Below are 17,683 nucleotides of genomic sequence, written 5' to 3' on the forward strand. Positions count from 1 at the left end.
ACTGAGGCAATTATACCACAAATCAATGATGAATGGGCAGTATAGAAATCGGGTAAGTCAGTTATCTAAAGTACTCAATAGTTATGGATTTTCTAAAGGCTACAACCGTTTATGAAATTGCTTGAGATAAGTGAAGAGTTAAGTACTCAACTTTTGTAAATAATTATTGTTACTGTAATTGGATGTACTGTATATTAAAGCCATCGGAGATTTGCTATGGTTGTGCGTTAATAATAACACCCTGTTGTAACAGGCAATAGCCTAATACGAATAAAACTCTGATTGATTGATTGATATAGATAAATAATAATTTTTCTATTTAAACAAATATTCATTTAATTATCTTCACAATAATGAAATTATTTAGGCGATGAGACATATTGGATAAACGTCAGACTATATAGAAGAAAGAGTTATTGGTCGCTCTCATTGGTCTTGTATGGACTGTATGGAGACACCTGTATTCTTTTATGGATACACAATTGGACGATTCAAAGTAGAGACTTGTTAGTGTTGGAGCTGTTAAGCTAGGTTGTTCCTCGGAACAGTTAGGCTAGATGGTTCCTCAATCATTACGTAACATCGGTATTGCTTAATCTGTTAGACAAGACAGTTATATAGGATATAAAATGTTTCTCTCTCTATTATTTGTTTCTGGTCGATCTGCGCCAAATTATTCTTTAGTTCGAAATCCGAGAAAATATAGAATATCACGAAACCTGGACTACCCTTCCCCTGATTTCATCCCCCTTTGTTCGATTTGCACCAAATTTTTCATGTTTATTCTCTGCACTCTTCTTTCTATTTAAAATATAGACTTTCATGAAATCCGGACACCCCACTCTTCCCCCGATTTCATGTCTTCGACACTTGGCGATAAACGTAACAATTCTAAGCTAAAATAACCAAATTTGTGATACTTATAGCCATTTTCCTGTTTGGACCGGCGATGCCGGACATACCTGTTGGTTACTAATAAAACAAATAATTACGAACTGTAATAAAAACATAAGTTTTTAAAATATCTTTGTAAATTTATAAACACGAAGCTTCGATAATAGTGTGAGACTCAGCATTGTTTACCCAACCTAATTTTCTAACCCTCCCGGCTTAACGTAACTGTCAACTTCCACACCTGGGAGTTAATCGTTCAGTAAGTTCTCAGTAACTAAAAGACGCTTTCTCATAACCTCTTGTTATATTCAATTGACAACTTGTCGCCAAGTTGTCAATTGAATATACAGTAACAAGAGACGGACTTTCCGGAAGTCGTAGTCCGTTCTCCTGATAGTGCCGTCTTCACCTAGTTTTACTACACATCGCCTCCGGCTCTTTCTTCCTCTCGTTTACCTTACGGAATTAGTGAGTGCCCCAGCTTTGGATTAACCTCGCCGCTGAATCGACGTTAACCACCACCAAATACCGTCCCATCATCACCGAACTTTCTGACTCCTGTCAACGAGGTTGCTCCCGCCCAAGGAAGACCCGCCACTACGTCAGGTATTTATCGCCGCGCGAAATTGTTGTAAACTCTCTCTCTCCGACCGCGAAAGTACCTTAGATATTTCCCTCTTGATCGAGGACCGCATGTATTCTAACGTCATGTTTCAAATAAACGTTGTCTCGTTACCCTAACCTCTGCGTGAGTCACTTCCGGTGCGCTCTCTCACTTCGAATCCGAATTGCCCACGCACGCGGCCGCTCGCGTAACCTATTTCCGAACCGCCGCGGCTTCCGTGTCAGCCGAGACACGGTAGTGTCAATCCTGACAAGGCATCAAAGAGGTGCCGACCCTCTGGTCACAATAGTGTTTATAATGGCGGGGACGTGTTTGACAAGTGAGGAAGAAACCGGAAGTAACTTGCCACAACTAAGAGATGGATGGCTGATGCTCATTAGTTACTATCCAAGTCGATTCTTTCCGTAGACAGACTATGACGTCAGAAATCAGCCCAGCAGTTGTCAACATTATTACCTTCTTAACGTTTTCGACATTCGTTAATTGCGAATCTGTCAATGACGTATAATCTGCCTCCACGTGGCTACCGGTTGTAAGGAGGGAGAGATTAGGTGCATTTTCTCTTAATCTCTCCCCCTTCTTTACAACTAGTGGCAACGTGGGGGCAGATTACACGATGGTTTTAAAAGCACCACTATTTCTCATACCAGAGCCACGGTTTTATAATGGGTTTAAATATCGATTTCGAAAATTTGTATTCTGTCTACTGTTCATCTCTAATTTTGTCGCCCGGTTGACGGTGTCCATCCTCGAAAAACGCTTAAAACATATTTTGTGCTGACCGGTAAACTCGCATTATATCATTTTCCTATTCGAATGCCACCATGTCGCCCGGTCCGATAGGAAGAAGGGAGTGTTGAGGAAAGAGATCGAAGTTAATTCGACCAAAAAGAGTATTGCTAGTTGACCTCCTTCCGGAAGAGAGGACGGTCAACGACTATTAATTAATACTGGTCTAATATTAATATTTGAATTTTCAGGGTTGTGGTGGCCCAGCACGTAATGCAAAAATTCATGGAAATTTTTGCAAACCGCTCTGATAACAGGTAGAACTCTGACATTGGTTGCACGTACTGATCGCTTAGAATTAGGTACAAACCTCTATTAATCAGTATCAGTAGGAAGTTTGGGGCAATAGGTTTATGAGTTAGTAAGGGGAGATCATCTGTCTGTGCTGTCTTCGTTACTAACTTATTTCTTGTTTATAGGTAAGCAATTTGCTTTTTCTTTTGTTTTTTTGGTTGTTTTATTTTTATTTATTGTTATTTTGTATTTTATTGACAGATGCTCCAAAACTTTAAGTTTAAACTTTAACTAATTATTATATTTGATTTTTAAACCTTACTTTATATCTAAACTAGCTGACCCGGCCACGCGTTGTTGTGGCTCAAAACGTATCTATTATAAATGTATAACACTTCCCCCGTGGGGGGAATTTCAAAAAATCCCTTCTTTAAAAATCCCTTCAAAAAATCACATTCTCTTGACGTACTATATCAAAACGCAATCAAAAACGCATCTAAAATAGTATAATAAAAGCCGAGTTCTTCACAGTAAGCCTTAATCCCGTCACTTTTCCCGCTGGGGAATATCGAAAAATCCCTTTTTAGTGTATATTCTGTTGACGTAACCTATTAAAACGCAAAAAACCGCATGTAAAATAGTATAATAGAAGCAGAGTTCTTCACGGTAAGCCTTAATCCCGTCCATCTCCCCCACTGGGGGGAATTTCGACATGTATATTATATAAAAACACGTGCGTATTCGAATGCAACGTTGTGTCAAAATTTCAAAGGAATCGGTAGGAACAAACGAACGTTATATTTTATTTATATAGATAGATAGAAAATGATCTGCTTCAGTCCAATCTCACAGAAAAGCATAATGCCTCACAGAAAAGCAAACTTAGGTCGTCGGAAGTTAGCGCCATCTGTTGGACATAAAAGCCTTAATCCATATATAAATATATTTTTGAAAGGGGGAAATGGTGTAGGGATATGTAAAATAGATAGTAGCCGATTCTCAGACCTACTGAATATGCATATAAAATTTGGTAAAAATCGGTAAAGCCGTTTCGGAGGAGTAAGGTAACTAACATTGTGACACGAGAATTTTATATATATATTATTGTATAATTTTGTTTGTGATCTTATGTTTCACTGTATCCAAGTGTTTTGTTTTTTTGGGAGATGGTTTTGCTTCCCCGCATCGAGGAGTTTATCCAGTATGCGTAATAATAATAATAAATAGTAAGGGGGTGTTTGGGTTTCCTGGTAGTTAAGCATATTCTCGTAAATATCGCGTTTGTAGAAAAACTTAAAATTGGTTTGGTTTATTTGGTTAGGGCAACAGGACACGTGAGCGAGCTGCCAAGGAGGACGCATCCAGAGAAGACTTTTATGTAAAGCTGGACCCTATTTAGGTGTTACAAACGCGAAGAAAACCTAGAAAACTCCACGTGGCCAGTCCGTTAGCCATGCGCGAACCCACGACCGACTACCGGTGTTCGGTGGTTTTATCCACTCGATTACTTAAGGGTAATCATTGGGCTGCACTTTGAAAGAATTGTAGACCTATAAATTCCCAGTCATCCGTCTTTTTGTCTGTCCTTCCTTAATTTCGACTAGGCAGAACTCTATTGCTAACAGGAAAAGTTTGATGTACAGGGGCAAGCCACTACTAATTTGAGGTGAAAAGCATATATTTTAAATTAAATATCTAATTAAAAATTTCATCTCGGCATTGCGACTACGTTACAATAAACGAGCAATTATTTATTGTCTTGCCACTATACATTACATGTTTCCTTTAACAATACAGTCGTAGGCCTACCGGTCATTCATCTATTAACTGCTGTCCGGGGAAAGTTTTGAATTAAATAACGTGACTTCCGGTTTGCGGAAGTTCATATATATCTGTTTCCATTAAGCAGAGGAACATTAACAACTGTAAAATAAGTTTTAAGGTTAGAAATTGTGTATTATCCAATATACAATCATTTGGTTAATTAAACGTACTTGTAGGAATTAATAAGTTTGTTTTATATAATGTGTTTTTACAGATATTACATTCTAAAACAAACTCATTGATCCGTACAAATTATCAATAATTAATGCATACGTCCTCTCGGACATTTATCTGTTTTCAATATAAATTACAATTTTAATTAAGAATATTTTAAATTTTATTTGATAGATAAAATTGATAGAAATCATTTTGGAAAATGGAAAATATGGATTTTTTCATCTTCCGATCGAGTACAGACATTTGAAGAGTTAGAAAATCCTCTCAATTATATCAATACGATGAATACCTTCAGCGACAATACGTTAAGCGAAATTATAAAAGGTTTTGTAAAGTATAATTTCAGTTTTCCAGGCTACTGTCAAATGGTGGAACAAAGTATACGTGGAGATCCGAATTTAGATGATAGACGATTTTCTATAGAAGAAAAATTAAATTATACTTTATGTCCAATAGTAAAAAATTCTGACGTGTCTGATTATTTAAAACAGAGCGACGAAAGATTAACTTTGTTCAATTCCGAACCGATGGAAAGAATTGAAACTCAAACTTCTCGCATTGATAAATCCAATGATCTTTTACAATCGTGTACAGAAAGTGTGGCATTTTCAATACGGAATGAAAACGAGCGTTCAGAAATGCCTATAAGTGATAAAGATTTCAATACGACCGCGAGACATTGCCGTCTTCACGGGGAGGACGAAAGTGGAATTTCACTCCCTAATGAAGGAAATTCTCATTACACGGAATGGATAGATGCCCGTGATCGTTCAATAGAGTGTTTACGTGACGAAAGAAATAGATTAAGTGTAGAATTAGCCAGTGACAATAGTGAAAAACAATTGGAGAATGAAAATTCGACAGCGATTACGCACGACGGAATTCCGACAGAAATAACACGCGAGTCGGAACAAACCAAAAACGATTCTGACGTTTGTAATGGAACAAAAGAAGTATTAGAGATAAACAGGGAAGAAGAACAGAAAGTAAATAAATTTCCACTTGAATTAGATACAAGCAAAGACGATGAGACATCGCAGCTTAAAATTGCGAGTATTAGTGAAAATGAATCAGATTATCTCATTTTGGAAATTGACGAAAAGGATACTATAACAGAACAATGGGAAACAGAAGATGAAATAATTTCCGACGAAATTTTTGACTTTAACTCACAAAATAAAATGTCTCCGGCAGTAAATACCAATAAGCGTGAAAACGTTCGAGATAGGAATATCGTTGGAAATACTGTTGACAGTACATTAATTGCAGAGGTATGGAATAAAGGACACGATAAAATATGCAAAAAATGGAATAAACGAAATTGGAGGAGTGAAGATCCTACGGAAAAATTAGACACGGACGATCCCGAATGGGAAAGGGTCAAGACCCTTACTACAGAGGAAGAAAGGTACAGGGCGGTGAAAAATCGTTGGCATTCTCACAGCGTACCAAATCCTCATAAAGATCTCACTTCGCAATCTTTTAGATTAAGGAGATCGAAGAAAGAGGGGTCTACGGCACATCATAATATTAACAGAAAGCGAAGTGCAACGGGAGATCCTGTAGGAATAATACGCAATAAACGACAGAAAACAGAATCTGTCCCGTGTACCAAAATTCTGGATAGAAAAATAAAAGACGAAAAGAGATCATATAGGAAAAAGATAGACATGGAGGAATCTATTTATTTCAAAGAATTGCATAAAATCAAATACGACGGACAAAAGAACAGAAATGATCTTCTGGAAGCATATAAGAAGAAGTTTTTGCAAAATGTACATTTACGTTCGATTTATGCTGGAAGAGCAAAAGAATGGAAAGAATATATTGAGATGGTTATATCAGACAGAGAGAAGAAGCAGAAAGAAGCGGCAAGAAAACGTTACGTAGATGAAAAAGATAAACTGTACGATGATCACCGGCAAAAGGTTGATAAATTGTACAAAGCTAGGGAAGAAATATTTAAATTCAATCAGTTTTATTGCGGATTCAACCAATTAAATCCGACTGTTGTTGAGAAAAAAAGAGCTGAAGAAATCAAAAAGACTGAAGAAATGTACAAGGCTTTTGCCAAAATGTATTCTCCCGCACGCTTTTAAAACGTGATTTTCCCCATGATTTACTATCGTCCAAAGTTAACAAATACAGGGATGCCATGTGCAATATACATGTGTTTGACCATTTGTGTGTTATTTTAATCTTTATATTATTATTTTGAAAGCATTAGACGTTTTTATAACTACAATCACTTTTAGTTTTCTCCAATAACTTTTTATTGAATAAATGTATAGAGCTCAACACTGTTTGCAGCTTGATTCTTTCAAGATCGTAATGGACCAGATCCACAATGGGGCGACTGGGTGGTGAGAGACGGGGTCAGACACACCTCCGAAAATTTTTTTGGACTCGTTAAGAGGAACCCCGGATTTGATCCCGGGGTCCCCTTGATGACAGGCTGTCATCCTAATCGCTCAGCCTCTCAGTCGAGGGTTAGCACCCAATACGTGAAGAACACCTAAACAGAGGCCAGTTTTTTATAAAAGAATTCTCGCCCTTGCAGACCGCCCATGGGTGTTGTATCCAATCCGAGAGCCTGAAAATAAAGGTATGTTTTCAACATCTTTGTATGACTTTTTCTTATTTTATTAACCAGACCCTATTCGGCTTACTGAGTTTAGTAAAAAAATAACACTAAACAGAACCAAAGCAACAATAATTTGTTATTTTTCTTGATTTATTATTATTTACACACAAATGAAATTTAACCTACAGCCGGTTCCTCCAAAAATGACGAGCCAAGTACAGTAGAATTTATTTGTTGAGACGTTACGGCGTTTCTAAGTCATGATGATGTCACACATTTTGGTGGCTAAAGGTCAAGAAGGTGGGAGATAGAGGGGGGTCGATTTATAAAAACATCGTAAATGCTAATAAAGTTGACACCTCTTACTAAATTCTGTACTCATTCAAAAGGATTGTTTTACCATCGGAATGGATGCAATTCCACGGAGCCACCTTGATTCATCCTCTGTTTAATTGTTTATTGTGACATATTTATTTAATTTTTGAGGTTTTGCTCCAAAATACTCCCAGATCAGGCTATTTTGTGTTTGTTTTACGAATATTTGTAATTGTAGAGACGTGTGAGGCAATTCTGGTGTTCTTTGGTAAGTATTTAGACCGTGTTACAAGAATAGAATCGATGCACTGTCGAAATTGCATTAACTGAATAGCTGATACTTTCTAAACGACAGATTACGATTGAAACAAATGGAAGGTAACACTTGATCACCACTGCAAAACATTGACATATAAATAAAACTAAAGTAGTACGAATGGAATGTTCAGCAAATGGGCCAAGCCCCAAGAGGGACCAACTTAGATAAATCAATTTAAATTTATGCACCTGTAAAGTTGTTTAAATCTGGAGGTGCAAGAGGTTAATACTCTTACGCCACTTTCAAGGTTGGGAAAAATCCAACAACAGTTTAGCGAAGATTTTTCTCCTCATAAGCATTCTGACAGCTTGACCAATAAAAATTTGCATAGAGAAATCAAAAACCTGAGAAATGGTGCCCATGAAGAAGTGTGATTTTGAGTCTTACCCAACAAAGAGCTGCGAACTTTGAATAACTTCGATTCGAACCTTGTGTCCCATGTTCGCATACTAGTTAACTGAATGGCTTTATCTGGAAGAATGAGGGCATTTTGATCCTCTCGGTTTCCTTCCTATGACATGATTGGATCTGAAAGGGGACACTCACCAAGTTCTCACAGTATTGTAAGCACGATTTATTGAGGATAGCCCGCTGCTCCGAGGAATTCAGGTTTGAGATCTACTTGCCGTGACTATCGTAAAATATGGGGTATTCAACTAAATATTGTTTTGGCTCATTGTTTTAAAAGATAGTTCATCTGTGATCAGTAAGATTTACGTAAACAAATCTATCTCTATGGTTACTAGTAATCAAAATAAGACTAAGATCCTGATATGGTTAAACGGAAATACAGTATCTACTGTCCATATTCGTAAGTATGTGAACGTTTATCATCATCGGCATCACCTTAAACATTTAACGCAACAAAGTGCACCTGTAAAACAGTCTTCTCCGTCGTGCACTTTCAATCTAACAAGTGATCGTCGTTAGACACTTCAGGTAGTAGCGAATTTTGATAAAAATTAGTTTAATCAATAAGCAAGCTATTATAATTTATGCGTTAGGTGTATCTGAGGATTTTAATGCGTTAACGTCAAACTTTTACACAACATTTTCGTTTATTTAAGAGCAGTGGCGTAGCGAACATAACTGCGCCCGACACTTTATTATACCCCTCTCCCTCCAGAAACACATATAGTTTGTCTTGGAGACTATTTGGGCGCCCCTCTGCGAGTGGCGCCCGGTGCATGACACACCCCCTTGCACCCCCTCGCTACGCCACTGTTTAAGAGAAAAACCAAAAGTAATCAATCCATAAACTGAATATTTGCATTTTATTTTATTTAACACACAAACGAACAGAAGAAATAAAAGAAAAAACATATAAAGTTTCTCACATCTCCAGGAGCAATATATATATATATGTATATATATATTGTACGCTTTTATTATTATTTTTAAACAAGATAAAAGACACACGAATCATTTGCAGAATACATAAAATCGATCCAATGAAAGCATGGTTAAGATATTTGATAGAATTACATTTAGCGGAAGCACAAATTTTTCACAGGCACGTTAAAGTTGCTTTTCCTATCCCCTGAGAAAGAATTTCAGGTACTGCCTTCAATTTCGAACGTGGCCGCACGAATTAAACTAGACACATCTGTCTCTATGTCGTACCAATCGATAAAGAACGTACCAGACCGTACCACAGTTTATAAACAACGACACCCTTAATGGTACATTCAAGAAAAGAAAAAATGACGCCACGTAAAGTCTACACGTTCTGTACAACTTTGTACCACTAAATTTACATATGTTACAATTGTTTTTTATCCGCTTTAAATTTCAAGAATGAGTTAACATTCATTAGTTATTTAAGTAGAAAACTTAGTTAAATTAGTCGAGCAATAAGTTAATTACATTATAAATTTCTCTATATTGTTAATTTATGGGTTACAGGCATCATTTCTTTTAATTACAAGTATTTTTTTTTAAAAAACAAACAGGATATATATCCGTAAACACCCAATCAATCAATAAATATTTATATATATTATTTTATATATTTTTTCAAATATATTTATATATATATATAATATACAGTATATGCAAATTTATATATACTGTACAATCTTCGAAAATCCTAGCTACGTTTATATACAATATACAAACAAACATTGCTATGAACACCGAATGTACACAGTAATTTAAACGAGGGAAATGAAAATTATACGTACGATTTTATAACGTCGTTTCCAAAATATTATATACAACAATTCACGAATAAATGCAAAAAACAAAAGGTGGTGACGTATATATATATATAAAGGCATTGTTAAATGCCTGGTTTCGCTGATTTTACAGTACGTCATACAAAAAATTTAAGCGAAATTACGCCGATTTCAAATGCAAGAAAGTAGAAGTTTTTATAAAGAAGAATGGAAGCTCTTCAATTAGCGTGTGTTTTAAACACATCGAAAAGGTCTGTCCACTCACGTTGCACGTCTAAAATACAAAAGAAAAACACATGCTTTGCATCACGGATGACACGCGTTACGGCCTACAAAAACAAGCTGCAGAACGGATTTTCGTTGTGGACAACGTCAGCAGAAATGCGAAAAAGATAATCAAATTCTAGATAAGCTCCAGGCCCAAAAACCGATTAACCAAGATTGTCACTCGGATAACCGAATTTTCGGCCTTCCGAGACAAACGTCGATCTAATAGCGAGGTTGAGGCCGAAGTTTTCAACGCGTAAACGTGTACGTCAGACGTTCGGCGCCGACGTCCTGTAAGTCTAGAAGTATGGCAATGGCCTTTGGAATGTCGAGCGTGATTCCACTGACTTTCCAAACGCCATTGCCAAACTTCTAGGCTTACAGGACGTCGGCGCCGAACGTCTGACGTACACGTTTTTGCGTTGAAGACTTCGGCCTCAACATCGCTATTCTCTCGCAGGGGTGTGGTAAAACGTAATTTACGGAGACGATTTCCACCCGGTTACGACGTAAAATCGGGAGTCGCCATACTTTATAATTTATAGATTTCGAGGTTATTAGCAACATTCAAAGATGGAGGGGGGAAATAAAGCTAACGAGAATTCTCACAACATATGAATTGAAGCCCTGAGATATCCTCTCCGTTTCCCAATACGTACCAAACTACCCAATTTTTTCTAATTTCTCTGGGCTGCTTTTATATCCTGAATATATAGGCCTATATATAATCCCCGTGCACTTTAAAATTTAATAAAACTTCAGGAAAAAACAACATTTTCTTAAGATTTAATAGAAGAATTACTAGCCTCCAAGCTGCTTAAAAATGGCTGTAAATACTGTTTTAATGGACCAATTCGACGTAAACACCTCCCAAACGTCACGCTCGTAGATCCCATCTTTGGAAAACACAAAACTACAACAAAGTGGGGCCACGTTAACAAAAAAAGACCTCAATAATTGTTTCCAAGACGGATCTACAGACCCAAAACTCCTCGAAGTTGGCTCCATTAAAGCAGCGTTTATTGCTTTTAATTACAGAAAGGAGGAGTAAAAATAATAAATATGTCCTTTTCCTTTAACAGAATTAATGTCCTGTTACGCTTGCCACCATTATCGGCAGTAATAATGCAGTGTTACGCGCAATTCGGGATACAAAATTGTAATCATGGTATAAAAAAACACTTGAAATCCTGTCAAGTGTTCAATTTATGGACTATACGATTACTTAAAATGACAAAAGTATTTGTTTTTCGACGATAAATTATCTCTGTCTTAAAACCTAGTACCTTTGGGGCCTCTTGGACAGATTTGGTACCTGCAAGAGGCATTAGAGCACTAGGTGGGCCCTTTTATGTTCTCTAAGAATGTAAATTAATGTACATAAATCACAGGAAATACAGCTTTGTATCGCTGAACTGTGTACAGCTCAACACTACTGCCGGCCTCCTAATTTTCCTGGCACTTAAGCTCAAACGGGCCTTATAAGTCGCTCTCCGAAATATTAATTTGTACGAAATTTTACAGCGATAACGTGCATATTTATAGTGCATAGAATATAAGCCTTATAATATTCCGTAGATGCTTTTCCAATTTATTAAAACGTTACCTCCTATTATTTCAATTGCCTAAAATTAAAATTCTACAAAGTAATGGTACTACACCCAAAAATCTGCGTGGGGTTTGCTCGTTAACTGTTTCTCAACCTACTTGATAATGCGAGGTAAAGGTCTGACTATACAGCTAGCTTGATATTGCACGACATAGGCTACACTAAATTACTTAAATCTATTATTTTTTTTATAATAATGACTATTAACAGATAATCTGTCAATTTCTCTTATTTACTTCATGGAATGTTGAGTATGGAAATCAGTTATATGCTATATATGATACATATACGCATATATACTTTTGTATACATCGAACACTAGACGAACACGACGTGACAACACACAAAGTGACACGTAAATACATCAAAAAATCAATTGTTTTCTTATATAGAAACACTGTATCGACAATACGAACACATGGAAGACGTAGATCTAATTGTAATGTTGTTCAGAACAGAAATAATACAGTTTTTTTGGTATTTTTTCAAGTGTTTTTTGTCAATTGTAATGTACAAAGATGAAAACTAAGACAGAAAGAAAGCAATCCGCATTAATACTATATATAAGATTATCAAATAAATTATATTAGAAATTTATGTATTGCACTTCCTACGTGATTCTGTATGTTTTCGTGGTCTAGATTTCAACATTCTTCACATTTTTCTTAAAAATTTATTATTAAAATCTCTTATTGCAATACTGGTTAAATTAATACATACATCCATATATTTGTATACGATGGATTTATGTAAATACGATTTACTTATTGGTATCAAAAGTTATTTTTTGAGTGTGTGTGTGTATAAAATTATAAATGGCGAGTCCCAACTGAATGACCAAATCCATTAATACCAATTAATAATGTAATTTACTATGAGATATCGGGCATAAAGTTTGATTCTTTTACTTGAAATCACAGTAAATGAAGAGCAGTGACTTCCAATGAAAAGCTTACTAGGAAATGGCAGCAAGAAGTTTGAAATGTTAACCTCAACTCCCAGATTTGGGCTTTGTGAGGCTTATACAAGTGCAGTGTTGCCAAGATAGCTCCAAGTAAACATCGTATTGGATGGCTGGCTATAGTCGAGCTTCCTGACAGTCATTTGCCAACTATAACTTATGAAAGTGGTTATAAATGCAGGTGTAATTTGACTAGCCTTAATTTCACAAGCCTATAACAGTGTGCCATTATGAGAGTTATAGGAAATATAGTATTTAACTTGTTTAAAAACTATTAATAAGAAACTTGAATGTAAATTCCCAGTTATTCCTAGACCATATCTTCCATTCCAAACCTAATAACCGGTGCAAAACAATTATATTCTGGCTAACGTTTTCGGTCCCTCCTTTCGGTTAGCCAGAATATAATTGTTTTGCACCGGTTATTAGGTTTGGAATGGAAGATATGCTTATAGTCCGGTGTTTTTAGAGGAGTTTTATTATTCCTAGACCTTAGCTAATTCTGAAGCTAGTTTCCTGACAGCAAAAGAAAGAACACAACTTAATTTTAAAATTTTCTGTACGGTACCTAATAATAAACTTCACCTTACAAATAATTTATTGTTTAATTTATTGCCTTACACTAATATTTCTTGTGATATGTGACTCATTGAGCTCTTTCTATCGAGTTATAACAGTAAATTTCATTTGACAGAATGTATTTTAGGAGAAAATAGGTCAAAAATTCTGTAAGAAAGAACAAAATAAAACACGTGATGAGGCACGTGTATCGATTCCGAGTAGAAATAATAAGTAATCATTAAACTAAGGATAAATAGTCGAAAACCTCATTTACATAACTGGAGATACTACAGGATGATCAAATAAAAGGAAAATTATTATTCTACTTTCAATTGATCAACAGTAGATAAAGAAATAAGCTGGATAAATTCAGAAGCAAGAAAATAGTAAAGATCCATTACAAAGATCCAAAAGGAATAAACTTATTATAAATTTCTAATTTTTAATTAGAAGTGGCTATAAAGTACCCATTTATATTTGCTTGTATTCAAGTAAGAGTCTTTATTATGTTTAATTTGTAAATACTGCTTTAGATATTAACGAACAATTATTCTGATTGATCACAAGCAGTAAGTAACAATATTGTTTAGTGTTTCGAAGGTATTAAATTTAATATACTGTACAGAGAATCGAGAAGTTACAATTATATCCTGCATTTTCAAATTTATATAAATGCACAAGAGTGGTAATAAACGAAGAATATTTAATTTAATGTAGAAGATACAGAATATAAAACCAAGCTCTAACGCTCTTGGATTTGAACCAGGAACACTCTTAGTATCCTCTGAGGGCATTCCTCTGGATGTAAGTTCTTTGCACTTTTCTGGAGTCTTGTATATAGGAATAAAACACTTCTGTGGTGTCTTTCAGGTGTTAGAAATTACAAATTTAAAGGGATTATAAGCGTTGAAAATCGAGAAGAAATTAAAAATCCAGATGAATAGTAAATTACAAATTCCTAAGCCATATTTTCAATAGATAATTTTATAAAAAAACCATAGAAATTAATTTATTGCTGATGAGCATTTGTATTCCTGATTATTATTTGGTTATCATCCCAAAGACAAGCTGGAAAGCTTGAGTGAGTGTTAGTTTTGTTTTAGTTTTGCTCCAAATACAACATTTTTGAATTAAATTTGAATGACAAGAAAAAAAAAACAAAAAAGGAATACAAAAGCATAAATTACAGTTTAATTTACAGTTATAATCTGTAAATTAGGCTGTTTAATTGACTAATTATGTGTTTGGATTAAAGGCAAACAGTCTAAATTATGTAATTTAATTATATACCATAATCAATAGCCCAGAAGTAAACTGAATGTTTAGGCTTTTGATTAACTGAAACATTAAAATCACATATTTATTCTTTCAGGAACAATTACAGTGTGTTCATTTATTTCATGTACACGTGAATGTAAACAGTGCATTGATGTGTACATGAAGTAAATCAGTTCATGTACACATCAATGCACTGTTTTCCAGAACAGACTGATATAGGACTTAGCCCAAAATGCATTTCTGTTGGAAACAATAAAGGCGACACTCCTTTAAATAGTAGTTTTCCCTTATGTTACAGATCTGCGAAGATAATATCTAATTATCACAGAACTACCAAAACTCCGGATCAAAAGCTAAAACAACAAAAACAAAACTTTAGTGTGGCAACGTTCTCCGCCAGTTTTAGTTTTGTAAAGTGTTTAGTTTGAAAACAGATTTTTTTCATTGCTTAATCCACGACTTTAATGTTTTATGTATCGTGATATGTTCGCTGTAATAAAGTAAAACTTTCCTACCTTAATAAGAGGTAATTTTATAATCTCCCTATTTAATTCTCTGCAACTCTGACTTTTGTACACAGTTTTACAAATGCATTACATCCAAAAGTACTTTTCCACATTCCTCTATAAGAAAAAACTCAAATACATAAATATTAAGAAAAATTAATGATATGCAATTTTCAAAATGGAAACATGCATTTAAAACCAAGCAACTGTCATTCAAATTCAATTTTACTTACAAGAAATTGCTTGCTACCTTTACCGAGCAGTTTTAAGATACACAAGTAATTTAATTAAACGACATTAATTAGAAGAAATTTAAGCTTGTTTTGGGTAGTGTAATTAGGTAGTGTAACTAGAAACAATATTAGGGGGTCAAATTAGAATTTGTATACCTACATTTTCTCCCCTTCGACTCTGTAGATGTAGCCACGATGTTTGAAGGGGAAGAAATAAAGGTTTGCACATTCTAATTTGGTCCTTAATATTGTATGCATGTATATAAGTTTGTAGTCTTCAAATTGTTTTCCTGTACTTATTTTTGTTTGTCTATTTATTTAAAAAAGTAAGGGGGAGCCTGGATTCCTCCTTAGTTTTGCTACCGCTTGTCTTGTTATTTAGTATTTATTACAATAAAGTGCACTTAAATTGAATGCCTGTTTGTTTTCATATAAACTAATGACATTTGCAATCCTTAATTTTTAATTCAATAAAAAATATTTGTAAATTAAAAGTGCCTTATACTGGAGCTATTACATAAATAAAGTACTAGAAACCTTTAATATCCAGCAAAAAATTTTATATAACAAATATCTTGGCCTTTTTTAAAGCCATCTCTGGGATACACTTCTGTATAGAATCAGAATGTGTATAAACTTCAATGTAATCCTCCTACATGGTGGTGCACTCAAACTGTCAATACTACTACTGTCACACACATCTTTCTCTAATTAGTATACAAGTTTTAATAAGTAAAAATTACATGCAGACTAATAAAATATAAAAATAGAGGTTAAAATTCTAAATATATTTTGTGCCCATTTTTTTTGCATCTTGCACAGTAGTGTGATTCGATCCTATCTAGAGCTAGTCGTATAAACACAATGTATGATATATAGCATAATTTCCTGCAATGACGCACGACCTGCAAGTGCAAGGAAATAAGTAATTATTTCTTTAGCACATTGGCAAATTGTGATGTGCCAAGGAAGTGATGAAATCTGTAAAGACAATTAATAATTTTTAAAAATATTTTCAAATCTACGAAAGAAATTAAGATCAAATATAACCTCTTCAACCTTCAGATTTCCGGTACAAAACGACGAAAGTTAACGAACTAACACGAGTTGACATCAAAAATCTCTCTCGACCATCATATCTTCTCATTCTTCTAATCCACCAATCTCATTTCAATTTCAATCTTCTTTAGCATCTATAATAACTTAAAAGCGTCTACAAACTCCTTTCTGACAAGAACAATTGCAGAGATATTAGTTGGTAGATTAAAAATATTGGTGGTCGAATCACTTTCAAAGAAAATTAAATTCTGCAGTAGATACGTAGACGAATCCTGGTGATTTGGAAAAAGGAGGCAGATACCGAGACCCTAGTGGATGGTCCCTCTTCTCAATCCTTAGACCCGTATGCGATTGAAACTAGCTCAATCTGATATGGGATAGAATACGTTTTCTAGATGATGTCATCAATAAGTTAGAAAGAAATTTACAGAAAGGAAATGTATGCATAAATTTACAATCTCGTCATCAATGACTACATACATTTTCAAACAAAGCGGCTGTTGTTGGCTCCTTAATCAGTAGGGCTTAGGAAAATTATCTTAATTGGGTCCTCTGGAGGAAAAGTCGGACTTTACTTAAGAACAGATATCACAGCGGCAGATATGCACAAGGAGATAAACACAAGTTATAACTAGAGTATCATACAGCAGTCAAATGCAACCTCACTACTTTCCAACCTGTTCAAAATGGCAGTTGAGTAGAAACTAGCATATTTATAAGATATCCATAATAAATGATAGCAATGGAAATCTCAGTCCATAGGAGATATATCAAGATCTTTAAGTGAGAATTAAAGAACAAACGTATTGTGGATAAGGTGGAATTATCTGAAAAAACTTTATGTCAGAGAAAATATTATCACATATTTTTAAAAACAATCTTAAGCATAATGTAAGAAATGTTGCATCATTACCAAATGCTTAAAAATAGCTTGCCTCCACCTATTTGAAAAATTTTAAACTGGTCACTAATTAAAAACATAAACATAAGAATAATATATATAGATAAAATTTACATTTAAATTATATATAATTTATTTCTTTTTTATTGGAGGAACCCATGAAAGTGAATGTCAAGAACACATGATACTGTTGTTATGTATCAAAGGAAAGAAATAGACAAGATTCAGAGAGAATTTCATAAGCTAGCTCCTGTAGATAAAACAATATGCAAACTGTTGAATAAATTCAAAACAATAGAACTTGTTAATGATAAAAGTCTGCCCATGTATGTCTTCGAACTTGCAATAAATGCGCTATAGAATTATATCA

General features: G+C 34.7%; 2 protein-coding genes across 2 annotated transcripts in view; one reads left to right on the forward strand and one right to left on the reverse strand.

Moving 5' to 3' along the window:
* LOC136970051 (calbindin-32-like) overlaps nucleotides 1-17,683 on the reverse strand; it is a 211,602-nt gene that overhangs the window by 8,137 nt on the left and 185,782 nt on the right. The window lies entirely within an intron of this gene.
* On the forward strand, nucleotides 4,909-6,642 carry LOC136970080 (filamin-A-interacting protein 1-like). The gene has a single exon (XM_067264453.1). The coding sequence runs from the start codon at nucleotides 4,909-4,911 to the stop codon at nucleotides 6,640-6,642; it is 1,734 nt and encodes a 577-aa protein (XP_067120554.1).

Source organism: Centruroides vittatus, unplaced genomic scaffold (assembly GCF_030686945.1).
Source record: "Centruroides vittatus isolate TY-2023 unplaced genomic scaffold, ASM3068694v2 contig_1891, whole genome shotgun sequence".
NCBI lineage: Eukaryota > Metazoa > Arthropoda > Arachnida > Scorpiones > Buthidae > Centruroides > Centruroides vittatus.

Coding starts and splice junctions, on each gene's coding strand:
- LOC136970080 (XM_067264453.1), top strand. CDS start 4,909: ATGGTGGAACAAAGTATACGTGGAGATCCGAATTTAGATGATAGACGA.